Raw genomic sequence first — 13,626 nt, forward strand, 5'->3', positions numbered from 1 at the left:
ACAAAGACTGCCTCAGCTTGCTAAACCGAAACGAGTTGTTTCTGTTGTTACGCATGCTCGTGGAAATCCAACATAAAACACTCCCGCTTCTGTTGTCCATACTGTTCTGCTAATTTTGTTTGAGAATTTGCCGGATTTTATATTGCGTTGCATTACCTCACTTTGTTTGGATAATTTATACTTGCACATACACGTTTCTTCTCATGCGTCAACTTAAATATAAAAATAATTTTGTTTGTCCATAGACTATGTTTATCATACACACTTTTGCAAATTCGATCAACGATTAACAATTTCCACAACTCTCCAACTTCCTCTCCACAAAAGTGCGATACGGCAAACCTACTAGCATTATATCTTCCATTATTTCACAAATTGCATCACCTGCTCCTGACACTGCTCCTCACACGTTCTTTAGATCGGTGGAGAAGCCCACAGCGTTGCCGTCTGTCGGCGGACGTCGACAGGAATGAGAAAATCCACCGGGTGCCAACGTCCGATATCACTTGTCCGAGTGCTGGGCAACCACCACAGATGGAGCGGGCAATCGTCAGTCACCTTGCAGGTCCGTCACGCACCAGCTTGTTGGTCGTAACCGCACCGGCCGTCAGCAGGTAGTACGCCGATGGGGAGAAACGAATTGATCTGGAAAAGAGTTGAAAAAGTCATGTTGATTAGAAGTCTAATAACACAGCGTACCAAAATAGACATTTTTGCGTGTCTCAAGGATTACATTATGTATTTCTGGTAGATTTGTGGTCGCTGAATCTAATCCCGTTCTCAGAAATGTCCCTGCACGTCACAATGTTTAGCTACATGTCGCCAAAGTTGTATAAAACACTGGTTTAATTGATGTTTAAAGATGTTTAAAGTGACGTAATTTGAAGTATGATTTTTCAAACTATTTTGTGATCTAATCCAGCAAACATGCAATATAGGACTTAAACTTTCATTTAAGATATAGTTTGATTGAAATCGCATGATAAAATTTAGATTAAATAGATTTTTCCAACATGCTTGCAGTTTCCATACAAAATTCATCATTTCTATTATATGGCAAAATACAATACTTTTTTAAATCACAAGCTGGGAAACTTGTATGCAAGTTGGCTGATATAGTCACATTCTGCATTTTCAACAGTAAATATATCAAAAACTAGACGTTTTTTGAAAACGGCAATGGATTAAGCAACCCTTGATTGAGTAAATAGCGATATTTTGATGTTTGAGACAAAAACGTGTTCCGCAGTGTAATTGTTCAGTTGAGTAAGGTAGGACTAAAATGTTTTTTTTTTTTTCAAGATATCTCATTGATACGAATATATAATGGTATGCTTCTTCAAGTGCTCTGCTTTGTTATTTGAAGGAATATTAAAACTTAAATTGCTGCTTGTTCATTGTACTGGTTTCAGACCTGAGAATAGTAATTTTCGTTCTATTTTATCGGACGCAATTACTTTTTTTTTGTTTTCATTGGGTTTTAACCATTACGGTCATTCGCCCAAACAAAAGGAAACACGTAATAACTTGTACATTGATAAAAATGTAATTTGGGATTATCAAATTACATGTTATGCGTTATGCTTCTAAAAATGGGTTCTGTCACTTTTCCCCGAATGTTACGATTCCTCGAATGCCAGTTCTCCGATTGTTAATTTCCCCGTAATCTGATATGCAAATTGTGTTTAGACGAGAATGACGTAATATCTCCTTCTTTGGTTGCTTATCGTTCTTTCTAGTTGACCAGAAAACTATTCTTTGACATTTTTGAACTGCATTACATTTGAAACAAAAATCCACCCGTAGGAAGGAAGTTTGAAATGGAAGAACTGAAATTACCTGCTACAACATTGAGATACAAATTTCTTTAGATATTTCCTTTGTATTTTTAGTTTCAAACTGTTACCCGAAGGAAGAAAATAAGCTTGTGAATGAGCATGGTTTTAATGGGTACGATTACACAGCGTAACAAAAATGACATTTTTTCGTGTCTCAAGGATCAAATTATGTGTCTCGAGTAGATTTGGGGTATCAGGCATCAGAAGGCCGGATCCAAAGGCACATTCCCCACCAGTTGTGAGATTTGGGCCATCGCCATATTTGAGACTATTTCATCATCTACCCGATGGGAGAGGAAAGGGAAGGGAAAGATGGGAGGAAATAGGAGTGGGATCCCTTGAAGAGGGAAGATCGCATAAGCGAAATGAGAGCATGTAGCTCCATACCACAATGGGTTCGAACAGCGCCCTAAAAAGGGCACTGCAAAACGCATGAGCGTGAAGAGAGCCTATAGCTTATTACCACAGTGGGTTAAGAATAACAGAATGTCCTGAAGATTCAGGCTTCTGAATTCAGTTTCACTTAATAAGTGTTTACCAAGTGATTGGAATCGCATTTGCGCAAAAACTTGACAGTTACATATCAGGTGATACGAAGTTCCATAATCGGAGTCGCAAGTGATAGTCAAATGAGTCAGCACGCTGAATATTTGCCATGTGATAGTTGAGTCGGCAATGGCCTGTCAACGCTCTGACCAAGAGACTGCAATTCTGCTTTGACAGATTTGTTAAATACTTCGCCACCCTTGGAGATGACTCAGTAATGTACAATTTTGTTTGACGACATGACTCCAAACTATTCCAATATTGCTTGTGCTGAGTTGCCACCCAAGAGTTTATCTGAAGCTTTACCCAGCACTCCGAAATTGGAATAGCCGGCTCAGGGCCAATGAAGTCATGCTCCATCGCGAGCCAGCCAATTCATTTCCAGCGATGCAAGAATGGCCAGGTACCCATACTAAGTTTACAGAGTTGACTGAATTCAGTTCCTCAATTTGAGTTCGACATGCGATAACAAGCTTCGACCTTGAGTTGGCCGAAGCGAGAGCTTTATAGCAGCCTGACTATCTGAACAGAAGTATATGACTTTACCCATTACGCGCTGTTGAAGTGCTGATTGCACTCCACACGTAAGAGCAAATATTTCCACCTGAAAAACGGTGCAGTTTCTACCAAGTGAGTAAAACTGATTCAGCCTTAGCTCACGAGAATATCCACCAGCACGAGCTCTATCTTCAAGAAGGGAGCCATCAGTGTAACATCTTCTTCTTCTTGGCATTAACGTCCCCACTGGGACATAGCCGGCTACTCAGCGTAGTGTTCTTATGAGCACTTCCACAGTTATTAACTGAGAGCTTTCTTTGCCTAAGTTGCCATTTTCGCATTCGTATATCGTGTGGCAGGTACGATGATACTCTATGCCCAGGGAAGTCAAGGAAATTTCCATTACGAAAAGATCCTGGACCGACCGGGATTCGAACCCAGACACCTTCAGCATGGCTTTGCTTTGTAGCCGCGGACTCTAACCACTCGGCTAAGGAAGGCCCCTAATCAGTGTAACATACTATATTGTTTGATATACTTCTTTCCAAATAGCCAGACGTCCACTCTTCCCGTGATAAATGTCCTGTAAGGAAAGTGACAAGCAATTGTGAGATCACTTGGAGCAAGGACAATTTTGTCCCAATTCACCAAAAGTGGAAACAACGAAGTGTGTGTAGATCTACGATTCACTTGATTTTTCTCCAGTAGATCCAGTACCCATAAACGGTAAGAGCAAGAAAGTGCTTCTTGTTTAAGATATATGTGTAGTGGCGCAACGTCGAAAATGGCCTCAAGCGCTGCTGTGGGAGTTGTGGAGAACGCACCAGACATCGCCATCAAGCACATCCTTTGGAGATGGCCCAATTTTGATTGGATTGTTCTCACTTCGCCATTTTGCCACCACACAAGACATCCATATGCCAATATTGGTCGAACAACTGTTGTGTAAATCCATTTGATATATTTGACCGAAGGCCATGCAAGCTTTTTTGACTCTGAAATCAATGTGAGGTGTCCATGAAAGATTGGAATCTATAATGACTCCGACATACTTTACTTGATCAGTCACATTAATCTCAGTGTCAAAAAGACGTAAAGGTCGAATTCCATCGCAGTTTCTTCTTTCCGTAAAAAGAACAATAAATATTTTATTCGGGGTAACCGAAAGGCCTTTTTTTCGACACCAACTCACGACTACCTGAAGAACACTTTGCATCAGGTCGAATAGGGTGCTTATGCACATACCAACTATCAGAGCTAGATAGTCGTCGGCAAATCCATAAGTTATTATGAAAATTTATTGGCTTTTTTCGGTGAATACAATACCTATACTTAGAGTGAAAGGGAGTAACGAAAGTAATGAAATGACAAGATGGATAGAATCGCAAGCGAGCGACGAGAGAAATGAATAGAAGTTGAAAATTTGTTTCAACAGAGGGCCATATGTGTGAACAACACAATCGAAACGACAAATCGTTGCCTAACGTCCTGGTCTCGAACGGCTATATGTTGTAGTGTTGGTCACTACTAACACTAGACAGGCAAAAATTTGTCGCCTCGACCGAGGTATTGTATTCACCGAAAAAAGCCAATAAATTTTCATAATAATAAAGTCATGCGGTGATTAAACCTTATAAATGTAAAACCATAAGTTGGAAAACCGCAATTATTGAGTTGCCTCAATAGCGAGATTCCACAAAAGTGGTGACAAGACTCCCCCTTGGGGCCATCCGCAAACACTCAATTTTCGAATCGCTGCTTGACGCAATGTCGAGAAGAGATGTCGGTTTTGAGCATTTGATGAATCAAATTGGTAATCATTGTAGGTAGCCCATGGTTTTCGTGCGGCTCCCAATATGACATCGAAAGGAACGTTATCAAAGGCACCCTCAATATCCAAGAAACACCCAAGCAGGATTGCTTCTGAGCGAATGCTTTCTCGATATCGTATACAACTTTGTGTAAAAGAGTCACAATGGACTTTCCAGATTGGTAAGCATGTTAATTCACATGAAGAGGCATGTTTGCCAAATAAACATCACTGATGTGATGATCGATAAATGCGTTCCAGACATTTCAGAAGAAAAGAGGTCAGACTGATTGGTCTAAAACTCTTCGCTTCTTCATACGACGGACGTACGTCTTTCGGGATAAACTTTACAGAAATATCACACCAGGATCTGGGAATGTACCCGGTAGCAAAACTGCTTACAGGAAAATTACAGATTTGAAAGGAGCAAAACTATTAAGTGCCCATTGAATCGATTCAGTAGTTACGATACTGCGAGCCCGGGTAACACACATGTTATAATTCAGGCATATCAACTGATATATGACTAGATCTTATCATATAATAGTTATTTTGCATCCAATATAACATGTGTGCTACTTGGGAGCCGAGGCCAGAGACTCGTAACTACATGAAAAGACATTTGGTTCATCTGTAGATGCTATGTCCACAGATCCGGGGAAGTGTGTATGAATAAACATTCTAAAACTTCTTCATCGGAAGAAGTAAAGTCATCATTAGGTAAGCGAATTTCGTTCACTTGGAAATCCTTAGATTTTGCAAGGATTTTGTTCAGCCGACTGCCTTCCCTCAAACTGGAAATATTTGTACAAAGGTTTTACCAGCCGGATCGTTCAGCAGAACGAAGAGCCTTTTTGTAAGTCTTGCGAGCCGACTTGAACGACTCTGATCCAGCTGAACGGCGTCTGTTCCAACTCCTTCCTACATTGTTTCCTGAGTCTAGTCAGATCGGAATTCCACCATGGAGGGACCCTTTACAGAGCGCAGAGGACATGCTTCTTCAAAAGCTTCTATAATGTAGGATGTTGTAGTATCAACGGCATCATCCAGATCACTTGGAATTTCAATGGACGGAGAATATCCATGAAATTTGGTCGCAACCAATTCAATATAGAGTTCCCAGTTTGTTGGCCGGGGATTCCTAAAACGCAAAGTCTGCGAAGTTACATTTGAATCTTCAAAGATGATGTAGCGATGATCAGATAATGATTCCTCATCTGATACATGCCAATTCGTCAACTTGTGACTGATTCTATTCGAGCAGAGCGTTATGCCTAACACTTCTTCACTTGTAGATACCATGAAGGTTGGGCGATTGCCTATGTTAAGTAATCCAAGATGTGTACTACTTAAGTATTCTATCAGATTGGAGCCTCTCAAATTGACACAATTAACATTTTGCAGTTGTTATTTGGGTTGGAAGTTCATCCAAACAAAGTTTTCATTTTATATATGCATAGGAGCCGGACCAAATTCTTGGCACTTTTGATTCACTTCGGCAGTGGGATTTTTTGAAAGCTACAAAGCTCATATTTGGCCACAATATGCGTCGTAATGAAGTGCTCCTTATTGCAAGGTTTCAGAGAATTCAGCCGGGAAAACTCCCCATGCCAAAGTGGATCATGGAAGTGCCCAAGTGGTTCTGCACCTAATATGTTTTACAAAAGTTCACTGTTGTTGGATACTTTCTTCGCGAGATTAGTTTTTTTTTAATTTTAGTATAACTTTAAAGTTTGATTCCAAACTTTTCACCTTAATATTAAATTAATACTTTTACTTAGGTTTCCAGATAATCTAATAATCGAAAATCATTAGATATTAATCCAAAAATATTTTGTAATTGTAATTGTAATTGCTCAATCCACACCCTGGCAGACCAATTATCCGCCCATCTAGACACGGGCTGGGTGAGGACCTACCAAGCCTCCCCCGTTAACATGTCCTATACCGTTTAGCACACCGGGATCTTCCACAAGCAGGCGCCGGAATTAAAGCGGTCCCACAAGCTTCAGATACATTAAATAGATTTAGTCCCTCTGGCACTAAACCGAATGGCGCCCTCCGCTTCACCACTAGTACTGCTTCCCCACACGCCAAGCACAATATCGAAAGTAGTGCGTTGTATAGCAAATACAGTACACCACCTCCGACACTATGCCAAATGTACAGGAAAAAACAGCACCAGTAAGAAAGCGGAAGGCGCACCACTCGGTTCAGTGCCAGAAGGACTATAAGTATAACGAAGAAGAAACGAAAAGATAGTAGAGTTGGTTCGGTTATTTGATTGCTGAAACGAAAAAAAACAGAAAAAACAGAAACAAAGTGTTAACATTAAAAACGGGGTTTTATAATGATAAATGTATCGATAGTTTCTCATCTGTTACGTTTCCTTATCGTAGCGCTGTCGATTTTTCCATCTCCAGGGTGTCGTCTCCGCTCGAGCAATGAGGACCATGATGAAATGAGAATATAAAAATGTGAGCATTAGTGTGATCTAGTAATAAGATTAATTTAAACTGCTTTTCATGTGCTAAGTAACTTGTAAACTCCTACTCAATTATGTTTTGTTGGCCTACACGTTTTATTTAGATACAATTTTTATTTAGAAAACTATTTGGATCCGAGATTTTAGGTGCAGATTGAGCATGTTTGATAAAACAAGCATCCTGTTTTCAGTTGAAGAATGTTCAAGAAGTTGATGATTCTGTTATTTATACTGGCTACATACAAGAATTCACTATTGATGTAATATATGGATATTGAAAGTTCCAACGCGCGATTATAATACTTCAGTTTTCGTGCTGTTGTATTGGTGTAAGTAGTGGGAAACCAATCAGTTTGGTGATTCTAACGGTAACAAATAGCAAGACGAAAGGAAAGTTGATAATCTATCATCATTATGATTTCAGTCCTAATTTCATGATCCGTTTAATAAATTCCGCGTATGATTCGGCAATTTTAACAATTTATACATGTGTATTCGAATAAAACAGACTACGGGCATTTATTACCTGTTGCAAGGTTCCTAAGTGATCAGATATTTATCATTTTCTACAGCCTAATTTAATAATACCTACATTGGGTTGTAACAAAAATTTGATCTTGGGATGTTGATTTGCCTCCTAATCATAGTTTCGACAATAGTCACATGCTTACTATCCCTTATGGCAGTGTTGTTGATTCTATTGTCTATCGCTCATCAGTTTCGCGCCACCCGGCAGGGACTTGGTCCTATGTACCCAATACTCTGCTGTGTCTTAACTTCACGCAATACATTCTGTAGATGTGTGATACAGTTTGCGGAATATTATGATTTATCACTTCGTTCAGATGGAAAATTCTGTTATGGTACCATATTCACATATCAGATAACTCCCACCTGGAACGATGTAATACATCGGAGACATGTAGATTCAGATGTATGTAGACGATCTATGCCTAGTTCGGCTCTGATCGACAGGCAATCAGTGTATTCAGTTTTTCAACTAGCTTGAAGCGATGAACGTATCAAGACAAGCTCTCCACTATATCTGCTAGCAATCACCGGTCGTCGATAGACATTTCGGTTCTTTTCTGCTAAAGAAAGACCCGATTGTATGCCAAAGACTATGGCTCATGCTTTTCAATACAGCTGGAAAAACAAGAACTACACCCAGCACCAAATAGTACGTAACTATGAGGCGGACCGGAAGGTTTGATAAGCAGTCCCCACCAATAATCGAAAATCATTAGATATTAATCCAAAAATATTTTTCTCCACAAATTCTCCCAGATTTTGCTAATGCAATCTGCAGTGCAACACTTTACTGCAGTGGATCCCAACTGGTGAGCCGCGGACCCGCTGGGAGCCACGGTTTCCACTCAGGAGGTTCGCCAAACTATTACAAAGCTTTGTATGTTTTATTGGTTGACAATCAAACTATTTCAAATGTTCGATATTCAGACAGACTGTACTCAACGATATTTTGGCCTTGTGAAAATCAGTTAAGAGCTCCATCAGTTCTGATACAGTCAAACTTCCCTATTCGATATTCGGTATCTCGACTCGACTTGACTAGTTTCTTCGTGGATTTCTTGTTGCATTTTACCTTTGTTAGACTTCCTTCACTATTTCAATCAGATTCTTGCCTCTTATGATTGCCTTCAAGGCACTTATAAGTTGTTTAGTAGGATATAAACGCCGTTTTTGGTAGATCCATGACATAATGTTTAACAGATGCCTGATGAAAAATGCATTTTTATAAAATTTTAAACTAGGGCCGCGATTTTGAAAATAATGGAAACCATTGCTTTACTAGTTTAGCTAAAATTTGCACAGTTTTACGAAAAGGCACTCGATGATATTATTTGTTGTAATTTTAGCAATTTGCAAAAAAATCTCTGAAAGATTTTTGCAACCAGCGAATTGGCTTTGAAAGTATACATTATTTCATCCGTATTTCAAGATTTAAGTTCTTACTATTTTTTGTCATTATAATTTTGACCAAAAATAAAACGTTTATCCGCATTGAGCAGTAATCTTAATGGAATTATAGTGAAATTGATTGTTTTTCACAGCCTAGGGCAGCGGCTCTTGACGTTTTGCTATGATCAAGTTCTCGAGTTTTTCAAGTTTAGAATCCTTGTTTTCTTGAATCCGTTATTCGAGATCCTGATAGACCTAGTGGCTTTAAAACTTATTCAAAACCTTGAAGCGTCCATTCGCAATTGGCGATTCATTGCCTAGTTGAGGAGTGGCCAGAACCAGGCTTTGTGTTTATCCTAGCTCTACAAAGAGAAATTTGAGAATTAGAGGGACATCAAGGCTTTGATGTGAGAGAATTGAAGTTGTATTTTTTCTAGGTTTGAGTGACCTCAAATAATAAAATGGACTTGTTCTTCATCTTTCTGGTATTACATTACAACTGAGACAAAGCTTGCATTTCAGCTTAGTGTTCTTATAAGCACTTTGACAGTCATCAACTGTGAACTTTCTCCGCAATTTTACCAATTTCGCATTTGTATATTGCGTTAGAAGTACGCACCCGAAGAGATCCTAGAATGGCGTAATTCGAACCTACGAGCCTTAGTGTGACCTTCGCATTTATTGCAGAAACATACATTGTGTAAATTGTATTAACTAGTCTGGTATTGCGTTTAGCTAAGCTTATTACCTGACATCGACGCATGCGGCTTGAAGCACTGAATCGGTCGGTTACCCCGGATATCGTACAGCACACATGAACTGTCTTCATGACCTGAAACCAAAAGACGGCCCGAGGGATCGACACAAAACCGCGGCCACTGGGGAACCTTGCCGTGAACCGGGTGACGTAGCAGGGGTAACCATATTGACGCAACCACGCGTCCGCAAATCCCAGAACCGGACGGTTTTATCCTGAAAGAAAACATCATTGAATAGTAAACAGTTTTTTTTTGTGTAGAATGACCGTGCTTTTGCTCACCATCGATCCGGAGACGAACATCACACTGCCCCAGTTGTACAGCGACAGCACATGTCCCCCGTGTCCGCTCAGAGCTTGAAACGGAGTAGAGGTTTCGCAATCGGTAACATAGATTTTGCAATCGCCTGCACCGCCACTGATCAGCAGGCTGGACTTGTTGGAGGTGTCCTCCAGGAAGCACAGATCCCGAACCGTTCCGTCATGCATCGTGAGTTCGATCTCTTGGCCTTCCAGCTGTTTTTGGTTTTCGTTGAAGCGCATCAGTTTTACGGTTTTGTCGTTGGAACCGGTCGCTATCAGGTCGCCCACCGGGGACCAAGCCATGCAGTAAATCGAGCCCTTGTGGTGTTTCGTTCGTTTGAACAGTACCGTTGGCTGGTAGGTGGTGTGGTCCTCCCTGAAAGCATGAAGCGGTTGGAGTGAATTTATGTGGTAACAGCAATACTACAGATGCTCAAAAAAGGAACATAGAAAAATCTGATAAAATATATTTTTTTCAATCATTATAACAATTCAGTAAGGACATTCATTAAACTTTTACGTGTATTGCCGTTCTACGCACATTTGTATTGTGGCACATTACGTTGAACATGGAAAATTAGGTGTAGGACAGCAGTGTAACCCTTCAAAGTAACTCCCAATGTGCCCATGTTCACATAGTCGACAATTTGAAGTATCATGATTTTACAACAATAATGTGTTCGTTGTAATCCTCAGCTAGATTCGGCTGGTTAGCCGTAAACCACGTTTCATAATTAAAAACAAGTACTCAGCTAGATGCCTGAGTGGAAAAGTATGAACTTTCCGTTATCTCTCCTTAAATTAATGAAAATATGTTGGAAACTTCAATGGAACTTACGTCGATTATGCGAACATAGGCAGCAGACATTTGATCTGTAATATACATGGAGACGGGATACAACTCAATTTTGGGTTGTCTCAACGCAATTACGCCCAATTACTTAATTTTGTATAAATTTTCCAAGATCCCCACTAGGTAGCTTAACTTTCCTTTAATTCCATTAGAAAAATTTATTCAAGTAAAGTTGCATTAACCAAAATTTGGCTTATTGGGTCAAAGCACACCCAATGCATTGAGTGAATATAGCAATCAAAATGCTTTGAATCTAGATAAAAATCATAAATTCTGATCTGTCCAATAATGATATTATATGATGTTCACATAACACCCTGCTGAAAATGGGGGGGAAAGCTAATCGTTGACCAGTTCTTCTTTTATCTAGCGTTACATTCCAACTGGGACAGAGCTTGCTACTCAGCTTAGTGTTCTTATGAGCACTTCCACAGTTATTAAATGAGAGCTGCCTTTGCCAATTGATCATTTTTGCATTTGAACACCATGTGGTAAGTAGGAAAGATATTGTAAATATGCTCTAATCGTATTAATTATAATAAATTAGAATATGAATTGAGTAATAATATACTGATATTATAATGGATGAGATCTCCACAAACTCCATGATTATTAGTGATCGGAAGATCATTAGAGAAAAGTAAAACATAATCGCTCACCAACTTGCACCACTTTCGCATCTTTTACTGCACCGACATTTCCAGTGATATTAGTTTGATCGGAATTGCACAGAAGAAAAAAAAAAAATACACAAGAAAAGCACACAGGAGACTGACATGAGAAAAAAACCCGCTGATGGCTAATTTCTTTGTAACTCAGCACTTCTGGGATGGGGGCGATGACAACGGATATGAACTGTGACGAGCATGGATAGAGATGATTGAGTGGGGGTAAAGATGCTGCTATACTACACTAATTCTATGGCTGATGTTGATATTGTTGATGGATCTGAAGACGGTTCAAAACGATAGAAGTCACAGCCACTTAATGAGAGTCAACATGCAGTATAGTTCGCGTGAGATGGAAAGTTTGCAAATTGCACCGCTGTGTAATGGCACTTTGGCGATGATGCTCCGGTAGGCATAGGCGATCTAGAGGGGGTCTAGGAATGTGTTGTGTTCTAGTACCTTATAGTTCATAAACAAAATTTGATTGTGAAGCATGTAGAATGGCTATTTAGAATGTGGAGGTTCTGAGCATAACACATAAATTTTGGAAGTACATAGTGCGTTGTGTGGAGCACTGCATTACGTAACTTCACTCTGGAATTTCTCAAGTAACTCAAAGAATTGGTGAAGAAGCGCAGAATGGAATCTGCTAAAAATTTTAAGGATCTTCTTATAAGAACAATACGTATTTCGCAGGCTATCCAGGAAGTTTCATGCAAAAATCTACCAACAATTTTAAGCAATGATTTTTATTGACCCGCATACTGGGATCAAAACAAACGTCGAGGCTGGTAAATTAGATTTTGCCCAAGTTAGTCTTTCATAGTTACGAAGAAATGAATAATGATTATAAATTTTATTGTCACCAAAGCACTTCACCACAGAGAATTATATTCCAAATACTGTTTCTGTAGCTGTGTGTGTTTACAACGTTATTATTTTACAATGAATTAACAACATTTTTAAATATCACAGACAAACAGGAAACAGTTAGAACAATTATCATTTTCACAGACAATACAGTACTGGAACATTGACGCCAGTGCCTTAAATAATACTGATTTTCGCCTTAACGGAAATTAGGTGGTACGCAATAGTATGCAAACGTAACTCCGCTCAAAAGGATACGAGTGCCAACAAGTGAGCAAATATGAGAATGAAGCGTAATTTTGCTGTACGATGGAATAAAGCAGAGTGTTATGTATGTTTTCTGTGGCAATATTCAATTTCTCTATGAACTTTGGGTCTAAGGTATAGTATCATAGTAGTTTAGTAACGGACGATCCTGGCAGAGCCGACGATTTGGTGCTGGTCATAAACGATAGTTTGTGCAAGTAAGCGTAAGAGGTCGGTAATTCAAACTTTAGCATAAATAAAGTGCCAGCTCGATTCTGTACCCAATTACCACGAAAGCCATTACCCGAATGAAAACTAACCCGAATATGAATTACGCCGATTCAAATCCACGAACGACCATAGCTTCCGAAATGAACATTAGCCACGATTCCATCTCATGCGAAATGTCATCCAATGTCAAATGTCATAATAATTCCTAAATTCGGATGATGGATGGTATATTGGGATACATGGAATCTCAGGGTAAGCATTCACGGTAAATGGAGTAGGAATTTGCCTATCAACATCTAAAAGCACTTGCGATTGATAAGGACGTACTGGTCGACGAGGTTACACGGAGTGCGAAGTGATGGGAGCAGCTGCACTATTATCGAGCCTCAAACTCCGTAAGACTTCATTCGCGAGCCGGAATGTGGCTGGGAATAAGTATATGGAGGCAGCTTTGACAATTGTCTGTGAGTGAATCGAATGTAGAAGCAGCACTTCGATGAACACCTGAATGACGTGAGAGGCAGGCAGTGCGATCAAGACAATGAGACAACGAGGAAATATCTACGTTAGTTCACAGTCGGACCGATGGAATGTTTAGGTG

At 39.7% G+C, this 13,626-nt stretch overlaps 1 protein-coding gene across 1 annotated transcript; it reads right to left on the minus strand.

Annotated features, from left to right (window-relative positions):
• Positions 1-9,875: 9,875 nt before the first annotated feature.
• On the minus strand, positions 9,876-11,692 carry LOC110680969 (WD repeat-containing protein 47-like). Its single transcript, XM_021856743.1, has 3 exons — positions 11,670-11,692; positions 10,137-10,533; positions 9,876-10,069 (listed from the first exon to the last, which is right to left on the minus strand). Exons 2-3 carry the CDS (start codon positions 10,458-10,460, stop codon positions 9,923-9,925), a joined length of 471 nt encoding a protein of 156 aa, XP_021712435.1. The 5' UTR covers positions 10,461-10,533; positions 11,670-11,692; the 3' UTR covers positions 9,876-9,922.
• Between the last annotated feature and the right edge of the window lie 1,934 nt (positions 11,693-13,626).

The sequence above is a fragment of the Aedes aegypti genome, unplaced genomic scaffold (genome assembly GCF_002204515.2).
Source record: "Aedes aegypti strain LVP_AGWG unplaced genomic scaffold, AaegL5.0 Primary Assembly AGWG_AaegL5_hic_scaff_2244_PBJ_arrow, whole genome shotgun sequence".
Lineage (NCBI taxonomy): Eukaryota > Metazoa > Arthropoda > Insecta > Diptera > Culicidae > Aedes > Aedes aegypti.

Excerpts from the sequence above, each read along its gene's own strand:
- LOC110680969 (XM_021856743.1), bottom strand. The coding sequence starts at position 10,460 with ATGGCTTGGTCCCCGGTGGGCGACCTGATAGCGACCGGTTCCAACGAC. Across the intron at positions 10,070-10,136 it reads TGTTCGTCTCCGGATCGATG|GATAAAACCGTCCGGTTCTG; the intron begins GTGAGCAAAAGC and ends GTTTTCTTTCAG.